We start from the raw sequence: 27,620 nt of genomic DNA, 5'->3' as shown, positions 1-27,620 counted from the left end.
TCCCTTGTAAACAATACCACTTACCACATGAGAACCCGAGGGAGACTAAAACCAAACTCAAAGATACACTTGTCAATCAGTTCTTATGTATAGGTTGAGATACTCGCAATCTCAGTCTTTCAGCATACTTGTCACTATGCACTTTGAGCACAAAGAGTATTATACCTCCCTCTATTTACACCAGCTGCAGCTTCTAAAGTTTACCATTTCTGCTCCCTCTGCTAGTAAAAATAACTTTATCTGTCAGGGTAATGATCACAAATCAGTCAAAGCAGCTAAGCTGACAAGCGATCTGAACATATGCGTGGTCTCAGTGATATTAATCACTCTGCTTTAGTCCCCGTTTGCAAAAGCAGGCAATTGTGCTTGTTTATGTGGTGGCAATGGTGCATTCATGCTGCCACAAAGATGGTAGTTTAAGCTAGTGCCTTTTATTTCACACTCACACAGGCAATCTCAGCTATCAGAGTTTAAATCAAGAAAAAAATCACATGTAATTTAATGTCCTGTCTCTCAGACTTTGCTAGTTATCTTAATGTCACGTACAAGTGTTATATAAAGATCTTTTAATATACTTACATTTTGTGGATGATTTTCTACTAAAACTGTACAACATTAAGAGTAGATAAAATGCTCAATAAAACTCATTATTTAAGCTAATCTGCTGCTATAGCTCCAATAAAAAGATCCATATTTGGATTTAGTTCAATACAACAAGGTTTGCAGAACAAAAAGAATTCTCCATATTAGAGGGGAATGAGAAAGAAAAAAATGTGAACAACAAATATTTGTCATAAAATAGCCCCAGCCTGGTAGGAGAGCTTTCACCCAGCATGTGGAAGACTCAGCTTCAAGTCTTTGCTTCTTCTACTTTGAATCAGACCAACAGCCACATAACTGGGCTATACTCTGCCAACTGTACTATTTGCAACCCCAATAATAAGTACATAAAATATAACAACAACTATAACAACAATAAATATCATTCTAGAATGAACGTTTCTTTACACTTTCCAGATAAAAACCCAGCACATTGCTAGCCCAAGCTAAAAAAAAAATCAGAAAAGAAATTAAGGAAAAGGAAGTGCAGCAGGTAAACAAACCATTGAACTCGGACAGTAAGTTTGATCTACACGTCAGTGAAATCACTTGAAGAGCACATGAGCAACTTATGTAAACATTATTTCCCCTTTTTACCTTCACCCTCTTGAAGGGCTTTCTGATCACCTACAGCTTCAGGAACCAACTTAGCATAGGAGTGTTTTTCACTGGAATCAAACTTCATAGTATCAAAGTATACAGATCCATTGGACACATACCTGAAAAGTTAAAAGATAATTATATAGCTTACTTTTCTACCAAGACTTAACTGTACACTCAAAATCACTAACCTTCTTACTTTCTCTAGTGAACCCACCTATAGTACGGTACTGCTCACTATGCTAAAGACGACCTAAGTTCTAAGGCATTCTCATAAATACTTCAGATAACCCACTACATGTCAGAATAAAACTCACTGAAGGGAAAGTGAACATTTTTTGTTAAACTCTCAAAGAGGCGAGATGCCAGATTAACAGTCCCAATAAATATGTATAGCATTTCTGGTCCCTTTTAAAATTTTGCAATAATATAATATGAATCACATTTGTTTCAGAGTCCATTTTGTCCCCCTTAGCTTTGCTGATTTTGTCCACTGCAAACGTGATATGAAGTCTGAGAAAAAAGTTTTAGGACCACAATGAATGCTCATAGTTCAATGCATATCATTTTCAACTTTGTTTTTTTTCTTTTGAAGAAAAACGTAGGTTTGAAGCAAGAAAATGCAAGAGAACTGATGGCAGTCTGAACAAGTTTTGCTTTTTTCACAATAAAAATATATCGACGTTGAAAAACTGAGGCCAATAAGAGAAAAAATACTCAAAAATTTCAATCAGGAACCTATCACGATACTTAGGAACTTCTAGAGGATTAGCTTGACTTTCTCAAGCAGCAGACAATGTCAGACTCTAATTTCAAGATAATTTGTTTTTTGTTTTTAAACCTATTGTTATTTACAACTGATATCCAGCAATCCACTCAGGGATCCAGTTTTGAAACCCCTGTAAGTCAAAACTAAGACTGTAAGTCAAACTCAGTTCAAGTGATTTGGACTTTGCTTATTTATTTTAAGGAACAAGGATTTCACCCTATTAATTAAATAATCTAACTTGTGCCTTTGAAAATTAAAAGTATAGAGCAGCAAATTTTCATCAAGTTAAACATAGCAAGTCTTGCACAAAGAATGCTGAAACGTCTTTATTCAATGAAATGCTACTTCTGGAAAAGAATACTGTTCCATATGAAAACAGAGAACAGAGTTCAAAGTAAGCATTGAAAGCAATCATCCTGGCTCTGATACAGTACAAACACAAATGCATTCAGTAGCAAGCTTACCCGTAACCATTATCCACAATCTTTTTCACAAATGCCACAATTTCTGGCACATATTCACTAACCCGCGTTAAAACATCTGGAGGTAAGACCTGAGAAAGTAAAAAGTAGCATTTTATACATATATAAATACATATATATATATATATATATCATACACTCATTATGTGACCTGCTCAAAAGGCAGTAGAATCTGAGACTCCTACTTTAAGCTCTCTGTTCTGCAACAATGTGCTGTGGCAATTTTTTCTCAGCCTCTAAGGCCACTTTATCAACACACTACTGCAAGAGATATCACACTGCACTTCTGGCAGAACAGGCAGCACGCCACTTTGATTGGGAAGTAAATAGACTTTTGCTATTCTGAACCACTGCACACAACATAGTATTTCACCTGTAACATATAAATCTGTCCTCGATTGCCGTTGCTACCACACAATTTGAAGAATGTTATGTAGTCAATGGTAAGTAGGTCGGTAGGGCTCTTCCATGCAGCAAACAGACTACCTGAAATTTCTGGATCAGTTTATGAGTCTAAGGCCATTTTAGATCGAGAAGGGATGGAGTGCATGCATCAAATCTGATCGCCATTGGCACTGGTAACATGCACAATTGTTTTAAGATTGCTGGAATGGAAACAGAGTATGTGCTAACTTTGTAACTATGTATTCATATCAAAGACTAAAGGAAAGAATACATTTAAAAGGTTAAAATACAAGGTTTTTGAAAGGTATTAAGAGACTTGTACTGTAAACAGCATTCTGGGTATTATGAGGCATGGCATATACGCTTTTAAAACGGAGAAGAGTTTGTTTACTTACGTTGAGAGCTTCCATATCTTTATGAAATTCCCCTTCCCAGAATTTGGGGAGCTCTGAGAATATGGAATTGTCAGTCACTTGGCTGCCAAATTTTGCGTCCAGCCAGTCAGATAGTAAATCTTTGGCTTCTTCCAATAGTATCTATAAAACAGTAATTGTAAGTGCAACTGATCAAAGCCTTGTTCTCTTCAAATTCTGCAAAAAGATCTTACCCTGAACCGTGAGATTTGCTCAAAGAAAAAGACATGTGGCTTACAAATACAAAGTAATCGCATTTTTATCTTATTGTCCTTCATCTGTATAGATAAGACACCAGAGAAAGGAATGCAAATTATAACTGCCATCTGTTTTGATATCAATCACTTAAATAGGCATGTGAAATTTACATGCTGCACATCAACGAAAGTATTTGAACAACTGATTTGAATCCTAGCATGGATATATTTCTCATTAAGAAATGGCTTTTTTGTTTATTTGTTTGTCTGACAACAGCTTATAGCTCAAAAGGTGTAACTGGCTAGATTTTAGCTGCTTTCTGTTAGGTCAATATACATTTATAAAGCCATCTGACTCAAATGTAGCTTCTCTTGTTGTGTTTTTTTTGTTTGTTTGTTTTGTTTTTGTTTTTTTGTTTTTTAAGATATGTCAGAGAATGGGAACATACCCTATGCTTCCTGCAGGGTTTATAAGAAATAATCTGAAAGCAAGAAGAGAGGAATGTGGAAGCCAGTTACTAAAAGTTAGCCATTTAATTGCCTGACTTGTTACTGGAACAGTACTGAAGCCCAAGAAAGTCAACAGGATTATTGTCACTAATTATAATAGTCTTTGGTATAAAACTTTTCCCAAACCCAATTATTTGTTATGTGTATCTTCTGATCAGAGATGGAAGCAGCCATGTAGAAAACTGCCACAAGTACCAGAGCATCACATATGATTGTGCAACAATCTAGAGAAACTAATTTCATTAAGCCAAAAAAAAAAGTTGAGAGAAAGTATCAAGAAGATGCAAAATAAAAATCCCTTCTGGAAAAGTAAAGATAGTGAGTCACTATCACAGTGGGAGGAGGGGAGAAAAAAAAAAAAACACTGGAAAAAAACAGCATCCTAAAACCATATAGCTGAACTCAGGAATCATTGTATTGAATGCTAAGCACTAACAAGTACTCAGGCCCACCATCCTTCTTTTTGTAAACATTTATACTGTTTCAGGAATTACCACAAGCAAAATATTATTTTTAAAGCCACAGGAGTTACAAAAATCATTTTAAAAGGAGCTCAAACTGACCTCGTGACATCTGCTGATCTCTTCTGCAGGGAGTTTTGCTTGCACAGCTTCTTGTAGAGGGTCAAAAGCAGACTTCACTGCATTCTGAATTTTTTCCAACATCTGCCTTTTATCTGGGTCTGTTGTCTCACTTAATTTAACTGAAAAGAGCTACAATCAAAAAAAGGTTTAAAAAAAGGCAACTTGTAGTACAGTAGGGCTGTATTCCACACACAACATATTAACTTTGCCACGTAGTGCCTTGCTTGTGATAATAAATTATCCTACAGTTTTGTTATCAGACTACTGAAACACACTTCTCATCAGAAATAAAGGCGAACACATACATTCACTAGCATAAAAATTTGCTTCACATTCGAACTGAGTTTTCAAAACCGTTATAAATTACTAAATCATAATTACTGTTTTTAATAATTTTCATTTTCTATGTAGTTGATCACTTCAATTACATCGTTAATTATCCCAAATCTGAAATGGAGAAGCTTCAGTGTGAAACACGGTGAGATTAAATGCTATGCTTAGAGGGTATGTTAGGCAATGACAGTTGGGCAAAATTTCCAGGCCACCTAATTCCTAGGCCCGTATTCCATTCATTAGACCAATAATCTCTTTGTGATCCGTAGCTCTAAAATGACTAGAGAATTACCTTCCCCCACCTTTAATCCAACATACACAACTTATTAAATCCCTGAAACTTTGGAGACTTTCAAAGGCCATCATCAGTGGTACAGAAGAGAAATCTCACAGGTATCTACAGCTTTAAAAGATTATGGACATACCACCATTTAAAAACTTTTGAAGTTTGCATTCTAACAAATAAACAACCAAAAGTTTTTTTTTATTATTATTTTTCCCCCCAGTATCCCAACAACATCATACATGCTTACACATACAGTGCACAACAATAAACAAGTTTTTAAATATAGAAGTCAGAAATGCCTATTACATTAATACTTCTGGTTAATTCCAGAACAACAGAAAAACCAATGCGATATGCAGTTCCAATAACACTTCTTATTTGTGTGGAGCCATTCAGTAGAATAAGATAAGCATAAATAAAGTTTAAACAGGCAGCAAAGTCTGAAGTGTTCTTTAGATACTTTGCAATGTTCCCGAGTAAGAACCAAAGACACTAGCAGGGACTAAACACTGAGCCCACCTCTGAGGCAGTTTTAACATCTTCAAGTAGCTGAGCTGGTGTTGATTTGTTCTTCCTATACTGTTCAAAAAGGTAATTTTGTCTTGTTCTCTTGATGATCTGCAAAGCAAAAACACAATCTATAAAAAGAGTAAATAAAATCTAACTCTACCAGATATAAATGCTTTTCAGAATCCCTGCATACTTAACAAGGTACAAGAAACACATGCAGTAATACAAATCAAACACATCATATACAGTCAATTCACCACCTCACCAGAATTAATTAGGTATGCCAACAACAGACAGTTAAATAAGCAAATAAGTTATCTCTATAAAATGCTTAGTTCTTATGATTTTAAAAGCATTTGTGTACAGGAATATAGTCTTTTCTTGAAGGAAGAAAAAGTAATGACTTTGTATCCAAAATATATGCCTTAGTAAGTATACGACTAATCTTGGCTTATCAAATGGCAATTACACTGTGACTTCCATGCACAAACTATGGTAGTTCAGATTACCATTTATAAAAAACGTACCTTATCATCAATATCCGTAATGTTCATACAATAGAAAACATCAAATTTAAAATAATCCCTTAAGATTCTTCTCAGGATATCAAATGAGATGTACGACCTAAAAACATAAAAGTTTTTTTTTAAATGAACACCTCAAAACTATTTCTATTTCATGCAAAAACAACTCTAACTTCAGTCAATACTTTTGCAGCAGTTTCAGCTTTTCCTCATATACTAGAAAGCTTTTCCTCACACAATGACAGAATATGCTTCTAACCCTAAATCTCAAGCTCTTAGTCTAACAAAACTACTTTCAGGAAATACACTTATTCTTAATAAAATACAAGGGCTGCTCTGAAAGTAATGCCTCCTATTTCATTATGTTGGCCCACGACATCAGAGGTGGACGTTGGTGGTATGGGAGTAGAGGCTGAACCTTCTCACCAGCATTCCATTATATTTTATCACCATGTGACAGATGGCAGCAGAGGGGCAGTCTGATAGGGGCATTCACCAATGCTTGCTGAACGTTTGTGGAGACAATCCAGTGGATGTGAGCACAGTGAGGCAGTGGGTGGTGTGTTTCAGCAGTGGTGACAGCGGGTCACCTGCATTGGTGTAGATACTTACAGGCATGGCATGCAGGCCGTTGTTCATCACTGGCAAAAATGCATAACTAAGAGTGGTGACTACATTGAAAAACTGTGTTTTGTAGCTGAGAATTTGCTCTACTGGTGTTAGTATGCTTTTTGTATCTGCTGGAGTTTCTATGAAAATAAATAGGAGGCATTACTTTCGGAGCAACCTACACACATTTTTCTGTTTAATTCCTCGATTACTGTATATGCTGTTATTACTCATATCAAAACTAGGAACTACAGTACCTGGCATGTCCCATGTGAGAAGCATCATATACCGTTGGACCACAGCAATACCATGTGACTTTTTTTCCATTCTGCGGCTGAAATATTTCCTTAATTGAAAGGGATGGGACAGTGAGCAGAAAGAATTGAAGACATGCAAAACCATCACATTTGGAATATCAGAACGTGAAAATACAGATTATAATTGCAAGAAAAGGAGTGGTTATTCCACTCCTAGTTTCACTATAAGAAAAGGTTTCCACTAGCACATAAGAGAGAACACAAGCAGCCAGGCCCTGTGATTTGCACTCTCATGAATTCAGATAGCACATTAAAAATATTTAGATTAGGCAAGCTATTTTCCAAGCTGCACATTTAAAATGAAATGTAAGGCACAGAAAAAGGTTATATGGTATAGCTCGTTCACACATTCTTGGATATTACATACCATACAACATTAGTGTTCTCAGTATTTCATCTCCTTCCCAAAGCACCTTCAAGCAAGATCACAGGATGTTTTACCAGATTATACTACAATCATATAATTTGCAAGACTTTTTTTTACGCAGGGCAACTTGAAAGAAACTGTGATTTTATTCTGTTTATGCTGCCTGTACTTATCTGCATTACAGAGGAATCACTGGCTATTTTGAATGATGATAAATTGCTATTTTGTATTACACATTAAGCAATATACACATACGTATACACACTTGTATGTTTACTGTGCACACTGTGGCACCTGCCCCAGCAAACACACTTGACTAAGGCAGCATCACCATCACCTTCTTGTCACAACTCAGAAACCTGTCTATTGATTTGGAAGACGATTAAGGAAACATTTGATAACCCTTCCATTTGTGTTTTAAGGAGATCTTCAATTTTCTTTCATTTGGTCACCTTATTGCGAGTCAGGCTGTTGTAGAGGCAGAGTCTAGAATGTTTTGTCCCTTCAGGAGGAGACCAAGGGGGCTGCATACGCTTGCCTTTACCTAGAAAAAACAATTTAAAGAGAACTGAAAATCTAAACAAATTTGCAGTATAACATTTCCTCCTTACCACATTGTTAGTTCAGTATACATATATACATGTATTTACAGAAAACAACTCCAATCTTAGTGATCCAAGCTACTTTTGTTAGAGCTAAAGCCACTAAAAATCCACTAAAAGCAAAGTAAACAATTTCAATCTCATTTATTTTCTGCAATCTCACTTGCCACTCCTGCTACCTTTTGATTTAAGTAACGTGGATAAAAGGGTATAGAAGTGAGAGCATGCATTTCAATTAAGCATTAACAAAAGACTGCAAACTTAATAAAATACTAATCAAGTGTTATGGCAGTCCTGGGCTTTCTGAAATGCCACTGGTTTCACTGTGAGAGGACATCATAGATCTTATACAAAGAATTTGCAAAAAAGTCTTCAGAGACCTGACTTTGTCTCTACAGCCAGTACTGACACTACTCAGCATGAAAGGGAGAGGAGACCAAAAGGTTCAGAGACAACTTTTGCTTTTAATTATACATGGTCACTATGTGCACAAGGCATTTCGGAACAGTTTTATTTACTACAGATATGCCCCAATCCAGCATGAGGCTAAATTTTGCATTAAGGAGAGCAGTTAAAGCTCAGGTGGTATTAGTGAACAATACTCAAAGGAGATGGGAAGAAGCGTAACGACTGTTCTGTGAGGAATTTCCACATTTTGAAACCTGCCTTTATTGTAAATAGGAATAAGGAAGCTTCAATACTTTGTAATATAGTAGAAATTCTTAAACTATGCTGCATATACACAAACAGTGTAATATAAACTACAAAGCAAAATGAAAGTGTTGTCAAAACAGAAAGTTTATTCTTCATCACTGTATTTCAAAGGGCTTTTTCTTTCCCAAGTTTCTTATTTTTTCCTTCGGTATTTTTCTGTATGAACATCACTAAGATAACTGTGTCCGGAAGAAATCCAGGTTCAACAAATGAGGATTCACAGAACAAAAATATATATATATTTTTTTCAGCACAACGAATATCGAGCACTCATTTTAAATGGTGGGACAGTAAGCCCAAGCACCACTCTTCAAAACACCAAAGACCCACACAATAACAGAACGTTCTGTACTCCCTATCTGGGGGGGGCATCACACCTTGTCATTTTCGGAAGGGTGGCACATCCCTGTGCACTGCAGCTTTCAGCTGCTGCATGTTAAGGGTGGGACAGAATAGGGTTATCCTTGCATTGACTTTCTTTTCAATTTTTAACATTGTGAAACTCGTTTTTTAAAGAAAAGTATGAGCACGTCATCTGTCAAAGAGCTGTAGTTTGCTACACACAGGGCTGCTTATAGCTGTAACGATGTCATGCTAATTACTGTGTTAACCTGGAATGGAAGCAAAACAGAAAACTCAAAAATACAACAAAGTTGCCAGGTTAATGTATACGGTACCATCCTTAGGAATCCTCGTGATATGCATTTTAACTGCAATTAAAATCTTATATAAACTATTTGTTTTGACAACAAAGTTGCCTTTCCGATCCTACCGCAAGTTGCTCTTCATGAAATCTGGTTCTCTACTATCTTCATACAAATACTTTGACTAAACACCCACGGTATAAAAAAGAAGGTAATCTCTTCCTCATCTTCCTCATTTTGAATAACTGCCTAAATAAGAAAATAAATAACCGTGCTACTCTAATTGTCTCATTAAAGGAGTCCATTTGATCTCCATCTTATGGATCCACAGAAATGTGTTTATTCCATGTGTTCTATTGTATGTTGCTGACTTCAATGCAATAGCCGTCTATCCATAACACAGAGCATGCAGCAAGGTATGGCTTTGTTTACTCTTTGATCTAGAAGATTACACTGGTATGTTTAATTGCGGCTAAAGTTTCTCCCAGGGGAGGAAGCCTATGTGGGTTAGTCTAACAAAAGATAAAGCAGGAAAGCTTTTTTTTTCTTTTTTACTTACAACCACGCTAAACACGAGGAAACAAACAAACAAACAAACAGATACTGCACCCCAAAGTTCTCAGTTTGTGAGCTAGGTGTCACATTATATCCACTACATGGACACCAAGGGCAAAGCAACAGGCATGCTTCTCAGTCTGTTCAAACACATCCCTGCCAACAGTAACTTTCCCCCTGCTGAATCGAAGTTCATTTGCTGCCAGCCATCTCTGGGGCTCTCTGATGTACCCAAAAACCCACTGACAACACATCCAAGGCCTAAGAAGCATGGCAGATCTACGGGATATTTCAGACTGAACACCACAGAACATCAGTTCAGGACTTCCAATATATATGCACAGATCATAAAGCTAACAAGACACAATCATTGAGAAAAAGAGGCTTAACATCAAAGATTTCATGGACAAGAATACCGGAAGATTTCCACATCTTGCCCCACCTTGATCCATGAAATCCTGCAGGCAAACAGCAGTTAGTGGCATTAAATCTGCTACCAGTTAGTGGCATTAGATCTGTACCAATGGTACAGCTGAGATCCCTTCACTGCTGAAAAGAAATTGATAACCAGCACAAATGCATGCAGGCACACGCAAGGATATAAAACCCACTCGCAGCAGCCTGACTTTAACTGCTGCTCTGCTAGGAACTGAGAGCAGTATGATGACAGGTTGTGAGAAGATGGCATTGGAGTCATGTTAGTCAACAACCGTCGGTCAAAATGACAAACACCTTATGCATTCATTTACAGATCTTGCAAGCACTATAAAACAGCTCTGTGTTATTATTATTAATTATTTCATGACTCCCAGAGCAAGCCTCTCACTACGAAGCAATTACATTAGAGTAGCTCACTGGAAATCATCTAAGGAGAATGATGCAGCTCCCAAAAATGCCAGCACCCACGGTCACTCCATGACCTGGATTAACCTAGTAGTACTTCCTCGAATCATCAGCAACCCCTAAATGACCAGGATTAAAAAAGAATCCCAAGCATTCCTTTCAAAATTCAGTGTTAATAACAATCTTGAGAAGCAGTATGCAGTTTACTTTATTACAAGAACTATTTAGTTACCCTTATAGGGAAAAAATCACAGACTGAGCAAATCCTGCTATTGTAGGAAACCAGCCAAAACCCACATAACCATTTACTATTCGTTGGCAAGCTTGTTAAAGAAAATACAAATAATCAAATTCTGTACATTGAGGACTTTTAAAATCAAAGAGTTGTGGCAACAGCTGCAACACTCAAATAGCTCAAGGTTCATCAATTACACAGCGACAGTATGCAAGAAGAATTTCATGAGCTTGAATATAATGGATACAGAAAAGTGTGCAAGAGAGTAAGAAAGGAAACTTTTAGTTCTCAGCAGGAAAAATCATTACAATGGCAGCTAGTCTACAACCTGCCCACCAAGTTCATATTACTCACTTGTTTGAAGTTTACAAGGGTCATTTTTTTCACTGCTGCCATCATAGATTGCTTCTATGTGTCTGTACCACCGGACAACATGGAAATACTGGTCCACAGGTGGCCCCGAAAACTTTCTGAACACCTCCACATCTGCATGTGAAAATGTGAACCCCTGGATATAACTACGAGTGCTCAGGTACTCGTTCAAAGCCTTCACCCTGGCTTCCTCTTCACTAATGCTCAGAATAAAACTGTAGCTGGAAGCTGTAAAGACAGAGGCACAGGACATTTAGTCAGCATTAAAAGCAGGAGATCCCATGACCAAAAAAATATCCTTATACTACACAACACCCCCTCCAAATTAGCTCTGGCAACTGACAAGAAATTTGAGAGAAATGTATTTAATGCAAGATAATGAATAACTATGCATTTCCTATTAACAGGTTTATATTCACACCGTGGTATGTGACGCCTCATCTTCGCAAACACAGGAACGTGCTCCTACGGAGGAAGCAGCCAAATGGATGCTCACAGTAATGGCATGCCCTGTGCAAGCCAGTGGATATGAAGCCTAACACTGATATTTTCCTACGGTGATTCAACATTTGAAACTCTGTTCATGTTCAAAGCACCGTGTAAACATCAAGCCGCCATCCTGCTGGGGTAGTTAGCCAAGAAAGTAATTTAAGACGTAGCCAAGGACAATAACGTGTGAGGGAGGCAGCATGAGAACACCTGTCCCTATTCCCAAATCCCACGAGGACCGCTGTCACAAGTGTTGCTTTCTGCACTGGTAGAACAACAAGTAGCTCCCAAAGCACTGGAGGTGCCCACAGGCCAACGCTCTTGGGAAAAGAAAGATGAAAGGTGCCTACGGGAAGTAGGGGAGGGTGGAAGGAACTACAGAACTAAAAAGTTTTTCCAAACGCACACATATGTCATCAGTTAGAACCTTATGAGCAACTCATTTCTTGTAGGAAAATCCATTATTAAAGTATTCTAGTAGAAATTAAACAGCTGCTCTCAAGGAAAAGAGCAACTCTGATCCCATCAGAGAAAATTACAAAAATCAGAGGTAGAAAAAATAAAACAAAACTAAAGGTCACCAACAATATTAAAAATTCATATGCCGAGTCAGAATCATGTATGTTCTCAGTCCTTCTCAAGGGCTATCCATGTAATTGTTAATTCTAAATAAGGAATAACAAGCCAATAATGGTTCACAGCGAGACCTTACACCTAGTCTTTCCCAGCTGAAGGGATTCAGCTTTGGCTCACATAGTTACTTTTACTACAAACTTTTCAGGTTCCCAAATATTTACTGATATTTATATACACAGAACTTTACATGTTTATACACATTAAGTAGGTTGAAACAGTTGCCTTCAAGAACTATGGAAACCTAAGACAAATGAATTTTGTATCCATGAATCATATGAAGGAAAAAAAAAATAAACAAACTGCAGGGATAACCTGTGTAGAAATGAAACTGTATCTCAAAGAAAAGATCTTTAAAGATTTGTTGCGAGGAAAGCAACACTCCACTCGCAAAGTATTATTAGGGTCATTATGGCCATTAATCATACACCAGGCTGCTAATAAGAATCAACACAGTGTATCTGAAACAATATAACTGCTTTCCAACCACATCTATAAACCAATCTAAAAGGGAAGTTGTACAAACTTACACACAAATCAAACAAAGATGACAGAACCCGTACGGGCTACTTTTAGTGAGAAGAGGCAGCAAACACTGCTGGTACCAGTTCAGTCCTGATAAGCAGGGCAGACAAAATTCATTCAAACAATCTCAGTGTACACATTCATACCTGAAATTATAAGTTTGACATTATGTCTCGGCGTAAGAGCAGCCAACTCAGAAGCGTAATACATCAGAGAAACCAGTTAGCCCAGGAAACCTAATAGGAGGATGTCTTTATGTTGAGATGGATCACTGACTCAAATACAGCTTCTACAAAGAATGACTACAATAACACCATACCTGGAAGGCAGCATATCACAGAGTAGTAGTGCCATTTGTTTTTAAGGAAAATAAATCAGTCAAGACTATCTTTCTATAAAAGTCTGTTCCAATTCCATTGTTATCACAATACAAACAGGAGTAGTAACTCTGCAGAAGTTTGTTTTCCTGGTATTTACACCCGCGCTCTCAATTCTTCCCTGTCAGCATCTCACAATACCCTTAATTCATTGCACACTCCCACTGAAATACTTCCTGGTTTCTCTCAAGTGCTTCATGTTCTCTCCTCACACACCTCAGTAACTTCAGGCTCTCCTTCCTACACCTCTGACCCATTTTTGCTTGGTCTGCCAGTTATCTGCAAAGAGGCAGCCCACAGCAGAATTTAATTAACACCTATCAATGGATTCAACAGCTACTGAGAGAGAAAGGCCAATGGACGCATACAGCACCAAGTTTCCTAACACTGCTCTTTAGGAAACAAGGCTAATAAATTAATTCTTCTCTTGAACTGTAATTTTCTCTTTTCTTCTAAAACAGAAACTGCAGTTGCTGCTTCTCAGCAGTATTGGGAAGTGTATTCTTGACAGCAGAAAAGCAGGAGTACTACAGAGCTGCTGCATAAGAATGCTGAATGTTAACTCATGTGAGTGGAATGATCTGCAGACACTAAATCACATCACCAGAGAGCAGCTCCATTCAGAAAACAAGCATTGAGCACGAGTGTTGGAGAGGAAGCAAAATAACCTTCAAAAATCCTAAGAATGAATATTGCTAATGCTACACTCTCCCATCATTAAAAGTTGTTTCAAAAAAATTCCACTGTAGACACTAATACAGCCCTCACACAGTAATTGCTGGTGTGAGGTCTCTTTCGGCGATGTAATTGTCACACATTCGTCTTTCCATACACACAACACTTTGGTGACAACTGGGGGATACTGGGGAACAGGCTGGAAGACTGCAGCAGCACACAGACTCAAAGGAATAAGATTTATGTACAAATAAAATGTAGCAGCAAGTAGCTTTCAGAGTCTAATCATGATGCAAGACCCACACAATATCAAATTTGATGGAAATTTTCACTTTCATTCATTTGAAAATGGTAATGAAAGCACAATGTTCCAAAAACCCCTGTTCCTTGAAAAATGTAATGAAAGCTTCCAAAAACCTCTGCTCCTTGTAGGTGCCGACAGGAAAGTGAACACAGAAAAGCCATAAAGCAGGCAGTAAGGTCACTTAAACAGAAACAGGAGCTATTTTGCTTCAGGGAAGAATTAGGTTTCCTGGGCATCCCTGAACCTGCTGACCTTGTGGGTCACACCTCTAAGCCAACCAGAACGCCCTGGGGTTTCTGTGGATGCATTCTCTGAGAGGAAACCTTAGGCTTTTCTGAGTATTTTCAAGTGTCATTTCTCTTCCGACTGGGCTTTCACAAAATAAAACAACTCATAAAAGATACCGGTAACCTGTCAGTATTGCTGTGGCTCCAAACATGAGAGGCGGAGATAGGGCTTCCCACAACTCACACGTGGGGATCAGGGGGCTGACAGCAGTCATGGGGTTTTAGGATGGGCATATCCCACCACAGGAGTTGCCCAGCCCCATTCACTTCAGCCCCACGAGTTCCACTTTCCGTTTTCCCAAACTGAAAGCAGATCACAGTCCAAGTACAACACAAGGGCTGCTGGGCCACAAAGGAACGGAGCTAAAACGTTGCTTAGAGCACCCAGAACTGAGCTTTTCTGTTTCTCCCTCATTGACTAAAAGGTTGACAAAGAGACAGGACTTGGAAATGGGCATTTCTGGACTCCCTTACACAAGAGTGGTAAGAAAAGAGGGAAATAATTCCCAGCAATCAAGAAAAAGGGACAAAATCTTAGAACCTCATCTGGAATGACACAAATTTCCAGCCCCTGACGTACCATCATGGTATTTCACACTTGTACGACTGGTATTCCGAGTTTCCATTAGCTACAGAAGAGCCCCGTCCCTCCTTCCATAAGGAAGAGGACAGGCGCAAATAAAGAAGACAATGAAAAAATAAGAAAAGTCCCTCGGGAAAAATCAAAAGTTGCACGTCAGAAACACGTCGCGGTGGGGACAGCAGCGGTGCGTTGGGGGGTCGCCGCCGCCGTCCCCACCGCTGAGGGGGGAGATGGAGGCGACGTCCTCGCCGCCATTTCGCGCCCCGACGCCCCCCGCCGGCCGCCATTTCGCGCCCCCCCCAGCACCGCGCGCGCCGCCTGACAGGAGCGCCGCTCGGAGGCCCCCCCGCCCCTCCGCGTGACGTCACGGCGCCCACCTGACGCCCTGACAGCGACCGGGGCCATGACATCATCCCGGCGAACGCCCGCAGCGCCTTCACGGCACCATGACAGTCCCGGAGAACGCCTCCCCTCACCTCGCCGGGCCCCCTGGAGTGAGCCGCGACTCCCGCCGCACACCTACCCTGCTCGGCTGGGGCCGCTGCCATCCTGCCGCCTCCACCTCTCGCTGCCGAGCTGATGCAACAGCGTGCCCGGAAGCGGCTCCCGCCTCGCCCCGCCCAGCCCGCGCTACGCTACTTCCGACCTATGGTCGCTATGGCAACCGGCCCGCGCCGCTTGTTCCCGCCCACAGCGCCTTTCCGCCCCGCGAGGGGCCGTTGGGCGGGCGTCGCCCGGCGGGGCTTGCCGCGACGGCCGCCATTTTGTGCTTGGCGTTCTCTTCGCGCCCAACCCCTCCCCTCAGCCAAGAACCAACTCCAGCCTTTGTCTTCACTGAGTTTTTATTACCGCTCTTTGAACGGAACGCTTCGCATGCCACGTGCTCCCACCACAAATGAAATGCGATTATCTCGTAAACAAAAATAAGGCAGTTCAGTCAAAAACTGCAGCAGGCACTCGGCCCTGCAGAGCACAGGAAAGGCAGCATCTTCCCTCACAGCTTCACAAAGGAAAGGCAAACTGAAGCCTTGGTACCTGAGTTTCACATTGTACAACTCAAAAAAAGAGTGAATATTGCTGCTGGAGTCTTGTCACAATTCAGCACAGGCTGTCGTAAACCACTTCCAGCCCCTGTGTGCAGGTAAGGAGGGCATCACATCCATACTGCCATTGGTACCAGCAGGTTATGACAATATTATTTATACAAACTTCCTATATACATACAGGAACATTTCTGAAGTTCATTGGAAATGTTAATCTGTAGCTTCTATTTTACTTATAATGTTATTACTCGTTAAAGTGCTGACTATACTACTGTAAGCTCTGGTATCTATATCCCATAGCTCATCCAGTAACTTAATAATACATTGTTTCTCCCCCAGTGTGTTTTTCCAGATGAGAAGCATCTGATAAGATTGCTCATCTATGTTACTAGGCCAGTTATACTTAATTTTATCAATAACATTTTCCTCCAGGTGAGTTCTCATAAACTTTCTCCATTTTGTCACTGGTACTTCCTTTATAAAAGCAAGAAAGCAATCTCTCTGTTCTGAGGAGAAAAGAAAAAAAGCATATTAGTTCAGGTTCTAAAATATGGTGGTTTTTTTCCCCCACAACTAATATACACATTTCTCAATTACTTTTTAGCAAATGCATGCACAGACTAAACAATAGCAGCAAGATAAGGTTTGTCACTTAAGAAGCAGTAAGACAAACAGGCTTCCTACTTATCTTAAGAAACTAAAGGTACCAGTTTGCATACCTAAGAAGTAGTCTCAAGACAAAATAGTATTCAGTAATGGAGGTTTTATGGAACGTTTTCACTGACCTGCATGTTTTTGCTTACTCATAACACAGCTACTCAACTGTAGGCTTTAACCACCTCGCTATGCTATCAGTATAGGCATGCCACGCTAAGATTAGTGGTAGCAAAGTCCATCACTTTGACACCCAGCACATGAGCTTGCTGGTGTAGGGCTTTGATGCAGCCTCACATGTAGTAGACATTTGGCAGAACTCCTATTATGACATCACCTCGGTTGTTAAGGCAGTCCCACTGCTGCCACAGAGTTATTTAAAACATACCAACAATTTCTTTATGGTGTTTATTCTTAAAAGTATGACTGTATTACAATCCCAAAAGATTCATGCTTCAAAGAAATCTGCCACAGTGATTATGACTTTACTTAAATGCAGTAATAATCCTGTTTCAGCATATCTTACATTCAAATGAAAGGCTTATAGCTTTAAGTGATATTCATTAGTCTCCTTAAACTATTCCTTCAGTGTATACTAAAGTCAACAAGAAAAAACAAATTCAAACTACTGACCATTTGTAGAATACTTACCTTTTTGAGTGAGATCTTTAACAATTATTTGATACTTTTGCTCTTGTACCTGTGATAAAAAGTTGGACCATTACTCTAGCACGTCAAAACACTTAATTCACTTACAATTACTCCTCAGCTACTCAACAGATTACTTTCAGTGCATATGCGCCAATAAAGGAGTGGGGAAAGCTTCACAGCACTGCTGAGAAAAATTTAAGAAAACAGCATGCTGAAAGCAGCTGTGCTACTTACTATCTAATAAGTGAAGCAACAAGGCAACATATTTGCTGTTATTGCAAAAGAGTGGCTCTTGTATCAACACTGAACAAGAAAGTGAGAGGTACAGCAGATTAAAGGATGAACTGCAGTTTGCTTTCCCAAAATATCGCTTCCCATACTTTCTATTGTATCTTTAAAGCAAAGGCTCCTCTTCCTTCTAATACTGCTTGAAAATAGCATCTATTACTCACGGAAGAGTTAAGAGCTCAATTCAAATTATACATATATCAGAGAAAATATTATGAGATTATTTTTTCCCCCACTTACCATACGATATGCTGGCATCCTAACACCCCTTACTTTACGTTGGGCATTTGATTGAAAAGTAGGATTACGCCTATTTTTTGTAGATGATGAACAGTCTTTGATCCTCTTCCAGCATTCCTGTGCTTGGCACCACAAGTTCTGCTGTGGGATGATGCCTCTCTCATAAGACACAGCACTGTTTTCCTCTGGAGATGTGCTTTTCACTTCCAAATTAGCACCAGTGCACACTTGGCCCTCTGGGCTCTCACCAGAGTTCTCACTATCTGGATGGGATGCATTATTTTCAGTTATCTTCACTTCTGATAAAAGCGTACTATCTTCGTATGCCTGTAAAGAAAAAGAGCTTACTTTAAAAGTTTCATAGATTCTTTGTGGACCGTTTAGAGGAAGAAAACAGAACACTTGAAATCACCAGTATCAAAGGAAAAAGGCAGGAGAGGTGCTGATTAAACAAAGCTTTAAAACATGCAAAAATCACAGCCTTTATAAACATATTTCAAGCAGTCTCAGAGCTTAAACTCTCCACCTTGCTGGCTGTTCTGCTTCCTCCAGACTGCATGGTAAATCTCACAATCTCTATCCACAACAAATGCAGGAAACTTTTCCTTGTATTTTCACTAGCATCCGTTACTGCTTGCTCCTCTCTGGGTATAGAAGAGGCATACCCCTCCTGAACAGGAAGGAATTAAGTTGCCACAGTGCACCTGAGCTGAGCTGGCCTACCAGCCTGCTAACAGACTTTAAACCTATCATTGCACAAAGGTTGGTATTTTCAGAGCTCTGCTGAGCTGATAGACCATTATCAGCTCTACGTGAGTGCACTAGCATACACTTGTTACACTTTTTTAAAATTTGTTTTTCCTCACATTCATACATTAGACTCAGTTCAAAATAGGTACCAGAGCACACTGTGTATCTTTAGCTAAGGAAATAAACCAAGGGGAAGTATCGCTTCCAGCATTATTGATGCATTAAATAAGCCTATGACTGTGTAGTTCACCTCAGGGCAACAGAGAGCCACAAAGAGTAGTAGAAGTATGAAACAGACCAGCATGTATAGAGCTTATCAGCTTGTGTTGAAAGCAAAAATTTTCACGCAGCATTAATTTATTTATTTGAAGTCAAAAGTAAGGACAAGTATTAATTGTTTCTCCAGTAAGACTTCATTTTAAGGTACAGTTTCCCCATAAGCAACTGGACACTTTGTTTGCACAAGGTCAGTGGCCACATAACAGCAGCTTGCAGAGGCAGGGATGTGACAGCACCCACCCCCTCAGCACACGCGTAGTCTGGTTTTATCTTCACTGAACACATTTTGAGGGTGCAAATGGAATAAAACAAGCTGTTCTTATTTATATAGAATAGTTCCTAAATAGGGCACCTAAAGACTGAAGGCTTACAGCATGGTTGACTTACAGCTGCTGATCAGTTTTGGAAATAAGGTAACAGCAATATATTTACAAAGTGTATGTTTTACAGTACTATAAGTTCGCTTACACTTCGGAAGGACAGTGTGCTGGTGCTAAAGTGGCTGGTCTGAGGACCATGCAACTCTCCCATTATTTCCATTACAGTAGCACAAATTTGTTAAGTACATGGGTATCGCAACTCATGCTTGTTACAGTTATTTTATAGGTAAGCGTCACCATACACAATTTGTGATACAGTCAGCTACAGTTTTATTCAAAAAAAAAAGAGATGTTATTTCTGCCTGTTCCTGTACTACACCAGTTTGACCAGGTATTTTGCCATGTTCCTTCATCAGCTTCTACAAATACATGAAGCGCTGCGAACCTGGCCGGGGCGCAGGAAGAGACAGCCCAACAAAACCTAACAGATGATTCATGTTTTTGAGCCACTTATGGACCTTAAAAAAAGAGAAGAGTTTGAGGTAATGTTTTGATGGATCTTTCAGTTCTGTCCCTTCAGTCTTCAAGTATTTGTGACATTTAAAATGCATTTAATTACTTGAAATGTTTAACTTGTAAATTAAACAAAAGCTCATTCACAAGGTGAGTAGTACTTGTGTTGGGTAGGAGACAAGAAAGATAACACCTACTTATTTCTTCTACACATGCTGTGAGAGGAATGTGGATCCTTTCCTTAAATTCTGAAGACAAATATTTCAGGGTGTTATGCCTCATTAACTACTCTAGTGAGAAGAACAAACTCCTAAATAAAAGTTATGCTCCGAACTGCACAGCAAGATATAAAGGAGTTTTGAAATTGGGACGCTAAATACTAGAGCATTAACTGGTCTAGCTTTAAGTCACTAAATACAAGACTAGGAATCAAGTAGTTCAGTCAGAAGAGGCCTACAGAGATCATCAAGTCTAACTGCCTGACTACTTCAGGGCTGACCAAAAGCGTATTATTAAATAGCATTGTTTTTTGACTGTATAGGAGTAAGGTTCTTAAACAGTCCTTGACTACAGGAGGCCAAGGTGAAAACAGCTTTATCAGCAAAACATGTGTCAGCAACAAGCCTTAGTGTGGTAAACCATTTTCAGGGATGTCATCCTGAACTGGCATGCTCTGAGCCCTGAACTCCTTGATTTATGGGACAGCCTTGGAACAAGGCAGTAGACTACATGTCCTGTTCTGTAGCTTGCAGGAGACTCAGTTACTTTGTCTGCCGACTAAAAGGAGTAATCTTATGATTAACATTCTAGCTTTCCTTGCATTTTTGAGTACATCTGTGCAGGAAAGAGATAGCTGTCATTCCTGGGGAATATAAGCATGAAGTAACAACTAATTGAATCCAGGCATCACTTAGCAACAGTTTGAAGTAAATACTTGTTCTTAGCCTATTTCAACACCCTTTCCCCCCAAGTTTCACAACATCCTGGACACTGGCTCTGTAATATTTGCAAGGCAAGTACCAAAAAGGCCAGCTTCAGTCGAAGTGAATACATGAAGTATGAATCAAGTAGTTGCACCTCAGGAACACATCCCACCAGAGGTATACAGTGAGACAAAAATCGGGAGCTACATAACAAGTGTAGTTAGTCATGCAAAGCTTTGATAGTACTTCATCCTTTATATACTTACCAGGCCTCTCTCTTCTTTGTCAGGTAAAGTAGCTGGAAAATAAAATTAACATGTAAGAAACTCTCAGGAATTGCTGTAAATTAAATATAGCTGAATTCATGCAGTATTTATATATAATGACACTCTTCACACAAGCCAAAGCTCAAATACCAGTCATTTAGTTTCTTTGAATTGACAGACTTCACATGGAGTACTACCCTTGGCTTCCACTAACAGTGGAAGCCGTGACAAGCAGTCCTGCTGCATAAGACAGGCTTCAAGATGCAGTTTGGATTTTAAAGTCCCTCCTTCAGAAGAAACTCCTCCCACCCCCAAGGCTATGCCTCTTAAGAATTTTCATCGGCTACTGCAATAGCAAAAGAAAAGGCAGAGGTTGTTTCTGCTGCAATAAATACAGTAAGCCATGTTCGCATGAAGTTTAACTTTTAAATCTTTTTGAACATTATTCACATCTAAGCTATTTAGGAAAAGAACTTCAATATGCAAGGAAAGAAAAATATTTCTCAGGAGAATACATTTCTACTAGAAAAGATTAATTCACGCAGGACCTATCAACTTTTGTACTAAGTTGCTGAAATGATGCAGGGGCAGTGACATGTAGGGGAAACCTCCACAGCCAAATCCAATGAATGAAAGTAATCACTGATCTAATTAGTTGCTACTCCTTGCACCCTACCTCAGAGCTCACCACACCGATTTTTCTTATACCTCCATTAATACTACGCAAGTAGGTGAGGAGCTCCCTTTACACACCCTATGCTAACCTTTGAAGCTAAAGCTTGAACTGAATGAATGCTTAAGTTTTATTTACTGGATAAAACTGATCTTCATTTTAATCAGGCCAAACAAGCTTGAGCTTACCTATGAAACAGGCCCTATATGGTAATGTCAAGAACGAGGATAGCCTTGGTGCACACTCTACTTATTTCTGCAGTTTATGGATAGTAATAAAGCTGAGTTACCTTTATTGCTCTTACACTTCCTTATTGTATAGAACACAAGCAAACCAGCAACAACAACAACAGCAAACAAAATTATTGCAGTCACCCAAGTAAGATATCCATTTCCTGCAATAGAGAATGAATAAAATTAGAGTTTGAAGCAGCCCCCAGATGAGGTTGTCTTAAGTGTGAGCCTCCCTTGCTGCCCTACAGAACAACTTAAACTTCACATTAGTAGACCCAGCTACCCTGCTGTGCAAGAGGTGCTGGGAATTTCAGCTGACCCGAATTCAAGTATGGTTTCCACTGCACATCATTATCCCAAGTAGCAGTGAGGGATTCTGGACAGTGTCACAATACAAAACCCCCTAGGCTTTCAGAAGAAACAATATACAAGAAATGAGAGAAAAAATAGCATACAAAAGACAGCATTTAGGTGCTATACTCTCAATAGGGCCCATGCTTTCCCCCTGGAAAAAGAGTTACACTATGCACAGCTTCTCAGACATGCTAAATATTAGAAGTGTTTGTATCAGCCATCATTTTCAACGTCACCGCTGAAACTCCAAGAACCCCGGCAATATCTGTAGCTTTTCACCAATGTGCTCCTTTCCTTGCAGTGAAGTTTAAAGGTATTTGTCTCTCCAACTCATTTGAGAACCTGTCTCTATCAGATAACTCCCAGGCTAAAACACAAGAAGTCTTAAGTATGCTACAGTAGTTCAAGCTATTTTATTTAAGACTACTTCTGTGTTATTATTCAGAATTCATACACCCAATAGACAAGCCAAGTAGTATTTGCAGTACCAGACCTTGATCAGGTAAGCCACATCCTAGGTCCATTGTAGCATTGCAAGTCTGCACAATTTCTTTCCCTTCTGGGCACCTAAAGTCAGTAGCAATACAGAGGTTTATGAACATTTACAGAGTAATGTACAGCTCTGTCCAGGCCTGTTCATTTTCTGGCAGAGCTTACAAAAGTTAACAGAACTCAAACAGATGACAGTACATATCCATCCTTTAATTTTAAAAAGATCCTTTGCTGATTAAGTAGAAGCAAAACAGGTAAAGCTTATGTATGTTAGCATCTTAGATGAGAGAAAAAGAGGTAGATGCATTAATCATGCACAGTTAGCTTCCTTCAAAAGGAGGTTCTACTTCCCAGAGTTTTAGGGTGGCTGCTGCAAAACTTATTCAGTTATCAATATGGGAACACAAGAAGCGTAAGCATACAGCCATACACAACAAGCCAAACAGGACCAAAATCTGCATATTCTAGTTTTCAATCTCATATTTTGACACCTAGCACTTAGGTGCATGAACAGCACCGTTAGGCTTCAAGGGAATTATTGACAGGCTAATAGCACATGGAAGGCATGACACAGGTCGGGCCACAGCTGTTAAGTCTACCAGAAAGAACATGGTTGCTTATGTGCATTATTGAACTTACGTTTGACTGCATCTCTGACATATTTCACAGCCTTCAGCAGGGCAGAAGTATCCCTGTTTGCACTGGCATTCAGTGTCACTTGTCACAGTACAGGTTCTCAGAGTTATTTGGTCTGAAAAATAGAAGTTAGAAAACAAAGTCATGGCCCTGTACAACCGTGCCTAAGTTGCACACTGGCCATAAATGTGATTTATTTTTCCAACTTCAATATTCTCAACAACTAGATGTTCAAAAAAAAATCCAGAGGATCGGGCTTTCCGCAAAGAGTAAGGGGCAGAAAGTTGAAGATTTAATTGAAATTTGTCTTGGTACCGTCTTTGCACTGTCTGCATAGCAAGCATTCTTCCAAGCCATTCGCATGGGCAGTGTAACCTTTCCCTTCGGTGCAAGAGTCACATATTCCCATTGAATGCGGAGTCTTGCAGTGCTGAACAACGTAAGTACCTGCGGAAGAACAGAACTGGTGGCCACAGCAGCACTCTCAGAACGTTACGACACAAACCCATTTTTAGCCAAAGTTCAACCCTTCCCTGCAAGCAAACAGCCCAACACAGGAACCCAGAGTCAGGAAGGTCACGTTCAGAGCCTGCCGCTCACACAAGGAACAGTGGAAAGGCAACAGCCAGCCAGGCCGGGATGTGCCAGGAAGAAGCATGATTCGTTACAGCAGCAAGGCATTGCTCACTTGGCAAGTGCCATCTTGCTGGAAGGGGCAAGGCAGGCACAGGGAGATTTGCCCGTGCAACAAAAACAAACAATCCAGGAATCTCCTTTCCATCCAAATTCTTTAAATTCATCCGCTAGCTCTGTGACGCTATCCAAAGGTGGGGTACTTCTCGGCACAAGGCTGCGTTAACCACACACGGAGAGGAGCACGGAGAACAAAGGCAAAGCAAAGTTCTCCACGCAGAACTATCAGAATTCCCCCGCGCCAACTGTTTGTGCTCACCGACCACTGTTAGGAACAAACAAAGAAGCGACCCGACTTTGAACACTTCATCCTCGGAGCGGGCAGAGATTTTTCTGAACCGCTGCCAAGGCGCCTCGCTCAGCCCCTATTGCGCAAGCTGCCGCGGCAAAATGGAGGCCAGCCCCGGCAGCACCAAAGAGCCACCGCGGCCCCAGCCGGGCCTGCGCGCCTCCCGACGGAACGGGGAGCAGCGACACAGCCGCCTCACGTCGCGGGAAACGGCCGCTACTTTCCCGGAGCCTCACCTGCCGGGCACAGCACGCAGCAGCTACGTTCATACAAGTACTCTCCCTCTCTGCAGACCTCTGCGCCTCTTCCAGGCATCGTCAGCAGCGTAACCTACAGCAGAGACCGACAGGTGTTCTCAGGTGATTCACTCTGGATAGCGATCTCGGGGAGACGGTCCCGAAGGGCTGGCAAACACGCTCACGGGAAGCCACAAAGGAAACCCGGACTAATTTCTGTTAAGTGCGCTGCTCGCAGCGGTAATTACAGTCACAAAGAATGAGTTAAGGCAGCAACACGCTTAGAGCCGCAGCTGAAGTGCTGTGGGAAAGCTGCTCCGGCCCCTCCCCCCCCACCTCCATTCTAACTTTTCTTCGCTAATTCACCGGATGCGTACTTCGGAGGCTGAGTTTGTGCCTCGTGCAAGGGATTCATTTCACTCTCCCTCGCCCCATTTACTGATTTATTTTAACTCAAAGTTCTGGGGCTTCCGCGAGGCAACCGGAGGGAACGCCCAGCGAGTTCTCAGGTGGCATTTCTCACCGGCTCCGCGGTCTTCAGCGGAAGGCAAGTTAGTAAGACATTACGGAAAGTTACCGTAACCGCAGGAACATTAGGAAGAAGCTTCCGTTCTCCGAAAGCAGCCCCTGCGGCCGCGCGGCACCGCACGGGGAGCGAAGGTAGCCTGCCCCGCGAGCGGCCGACTTGAAACCGGCAGCGCTCCGTTCTCCCGCAGCTCCACCCTTCCGACTCCCCCCCCGCGGGACACCGAAAGTCTTCCCCATAATTACGGATTTCACGAACCCCCTCATTTTCACGATTAGATAATGGAGCGCTATTAAGGAGTTCACTCCTGCTTTATCCCTTCCTCTCCTCGTGGGAAAGGAAGAGCCGCAGCCGCTCTTGCGCTACTCCGGACCTCCCGCGCCTCTACGGGCTCAGGAGAGCTTTGTTAGCGCGACCCCGAATCTCGAAGCACAAATTAGAAGGGAAAGGGAGTTACTAAAGAACTTCTATCGGAAGCAAAGGCGGAAACCTCCATGGGGCAGGTAGGGCCGGCTCACCCAAGCTAGCACAAGGGAAGACTTTCCCCTCTCGGGGTGACCCGGGGCAGGTAGCGGCCAGGCACCCACCTTCCCCGCAACGAGCCCGCCCGCGCCCGGTGCCCCGGCACTCACCAGCAGCAGCAGCCCCACCGTCCGCACTCCCATCGCGGCGCCCTGCGCAGCTGCACCGCGCTGCGCTCCGCTCGCGGCACGACTCGAAGCGAGGCCGCTGCCGCCGCGTTTTTATAGGTCCCCGTCCCGCCCCAACCCCCGCCCCGCGGCTGAGCAGGAGAGGATACCGGGTGGCCGAAGACCTCGGCTACCTGCGACCATCGGCAGCACCTGTGCAACTGCATTGACGGCCTGCTTCTGAGTCGGGGAAAAGCGGGTCTCACGGTAGGGTATGTCCCGGTAGCTTCCTTTGCGCTCAATAAGGGCAGGAGGAAGCTGGGTGACACGTTAGGAAATGGGCCGGTTCCTGGCTTTCCACCCAAAACTCGCATCCTGTTGCTAAAGGGCTGCTTGCCGATTGTACAAAGGAGAGGCAAAGGTTGGAAGAATTGTTCAAAACCCACATAAACAGGGTGCGTGACCGGGCTTTCTTAACTGCTGAAAGGGTTCTCAGCTTTTTCAACAACAGGGTACTACTCCCAGACAAATAGCAGCAGCCATGATTTTCCCCAAGAGAACTTTCCATCCTTCAGATATGCGTAACTGGCATGTAGGAGCATTCACCTCCAGATGCTGAAACTGGATCAAAATTAATAGCGTAAGAATGCATAGGTGTTTCCTTTGGGGATTATTTTTCAATCCCTTGTGGCCGCGGCATTAAATGTTGGAAACTTCTCTGCTGATGCGTAATTAGTTTATGTAGGTTAATAGTTTCTTTCATTGAAGTGCTCCTCTCATGGTAACATTTATTTTATTTGACTGCAGTAACAAGTCCCAGTGAAATCCCTGTGGGCGTGTAGTTTTGCAAAATGGAAAGGATCCAAAGAACTTGAAGCATTCACCTAACACTTTGTAAAGGCTTCCTGTTTGGCGCCACTTTTCTTTGATTCAGGCTGGTTTGTGCTTGGTTTTTTTTTTCCATAACTATTATTTCTCAAACTCCAATTATTTTTTTTTTACCAGACAGATATAAATATCCCCACAGCAGAGCAGAGGCTCCTCTCAGTGGCTTGGTCCCAAAGGAGGATGTGTCTGACGAGGAAGGCTGTGCTGATGGGCCAGAGATGTGCTGAAGCATTCAAAGTTAAGATTAGGCAGGAAATTAGTAGGTGTGTTTGCACAGCTTTAGGAGCAAACATTTCTAAGGCCCATACAAGACCTTGCATAGCCAGAGGCTGAGCACTGTTCCATAGGCACAGGCCAGGGGGACAGGCTCCCACTGAGTTTTACACCGTCTGGATCAGACTCCCCCAGAAAGGAGTGGCTAGGATGATGCGCTCCAAAAGGTATCTAATCTGTGTTGAAAATGTTCCTATTCTTCAGAGATGAAGAATCCTTTGTTTCTCTGGAGGCTTTTTGCTAATCAATTTCACCAATTAAAATTTGTTATTTGTTTCTTACTGGAATGTCATTTTTTGGGTGCTGCCCCTTGTCCTGTCTGTTCATGTCAGAGAGTTGTGGTTTTCCTTCCGCACAACTATCTATTTGCTACTATCAAGCCACCTCCTTAATAGTAAGGCTTTCTAAGTCCAAGGTAAGTCTGTAT

At 41.2% G+C, this 27,620-nt stretch overlaps 2 protein-coding genes and 1 long non-coding RNA gene across 9 annotated transcripts in view; 1 reads left to right on the top strand and 2 right to left on the bottom strand.

The window, feature by feature from the left end:
- Window positions 1-16,034, bottom strand: part of CARS (cysteinyl-tRNA synthetase) — a 37,349-nt gene extending 21,315 nt beyond the window's left edge. For 2 of the 5 annotated variants that reach the window (XR_002440615.1, XM_021403286.1), the window contains exons 1-10: window positions 13,265-13,343; window positions 11,454-11,699; window positions 7,959-8,050; window positions 7,080-7,168; window positions 6,217-6,313; window positions 5,699-5,797; window positions 4,540-4,689; window positions 3,252-3,392; window positions 2,434-2,522; window positions 1,198-1,319 (exon numbers count right to left, since the gene is read on the bottom strand). Coding sequence is in view for 4 of the 5 variants with exons in the window: in XM_021403286.1 (XP_021258961.1) it covers window positions 1,198-1,319; window positions 2,434-2,522; window positions 3,252-3,392; window positions 4,540-4,689; window positions 5,699-5,797; window positions 6,217-6,313; window positions 7,080-7,168; window positions 7,959-8,050; window positions 11,454-11,699; window positions 13,265-13,328 (1,189 nt within the window). In the remaining variant the exon portion in view is untranslated. Of the gene's footprint in view, window positions 1-1,197; window positions 1,320-2,433; window positions 2,523-3,251; window positions 3,393-4,539; window positions 4,690-5,698; window positions 5,798-6,216; window positions 6,314-7,079; window positions 7,169-7,958; window positions 8,051-11,453; window positions 11,700-13,264; window positions 13,344-15,341; window positions 15,403-15,867 lie in introns of those variants that run through there. The other 3 variants (XM_021403288.1, XM_021403287.1, XM_021403290.1) reach the window with 3 other exon arrangements.
- On the bottom strand, window positions 16,169-26,950 carry LOC110401801 (tumor necrosis factor receptor superfamily member 10A-like). 3 transcript variants are annotated; one of them, XM_021403293.1, is made up of 10 exons: window positions 26,246-26,950; window positions 24,878-24,971; window positions 23,975-24,106; window positions 23,663-23,774; window positions 23,025-23,098; window positions 22,234-22,338; window positions 21,272-21,303; window positions 18,221-18,547; window positions 17,693-17,741; window positions 16,169-16,893 (listed from the first exon to the last, which is right to left on the bottom strand). In XM_021403293.1, exons 2-10 carry the CDS (start codon window positions 24,954-24,956, stop codon window positions 16,598-16,600), a joined length of 1,206 nt encoding a protein of 401 aa, XP_021258968.1. In that variant the 5' UTR covers window positions 24,957-24,971; window positions 26,246-26,950; the 3' UTR covers window positions 16,169-16,597. The 3 variants fall into 3 exon arrangements, with proteins under 3 accessions (XP_021258968.1, XP_021258966.1, XP_021258967.1); XM_021403291.1 differs by lacking the exon at window positions 26,246-26,950 and adding an exon at window positions 26,036-26,184; XM_021403292.1 differs by lacking the exon at window positions 26,246-26,950 and adding an exon at window positions 25,455-26,008.
- Window positions 16,397-27,474, top strand: LOC110401803. The gene is made up of 3 exons (XR_002440617.1): window positions 16,397-16,485; window positions 19,986-20,111; window positions 27,038-27,474. It is a non-coding gene; the product is annotated as an uncharacterized LOC110401803 (long non-coding RNA).

This window comes from Numida meleagris, chromosome 6 (assembly GCF_002078875.1).
Source record: "Numida meleagris isolate 19003 breed g44 Domestic line chromosome 6, NumMel1.0, whole genome shotgun sequence".
In the NCBI taxonomy this organism is placed as follows: Eukaryota; Metazoa; Chordata; class Aves; order Galliformes; family Numididae; genus Numida; species Numida meleagris.
This window is presented reverse-complemented; position numbering and strand designations above follow the sequence as displayed.

What these genes read in the sequence shown, in the direction of transcription:
- LOC110401801 (XM_021403291.1), bottom strand. Translation starts at nt 26,068, where the DNA reads ATGGGAGTGCGGACGGTGGGGCTGCTGCTGCTG. An exon ending in ATGTGGCTTACCTGATCAAG is followed by an intron (nt 22,339 to 23,024) that starts GTCTGGTACTGC and finishes TCTCTATTGCAG; the next exon opens with GAAATGGATATCTTACTTGG. An exon ending in GGATGCCAGCATATCGTATG is followed by an intron (nt 17,742 to 18,220) that starts GTAAGTGGGGGA and finishes TTTTTATCACAG; the next exon opens with GTACAAGAGCAAAAGTATCA.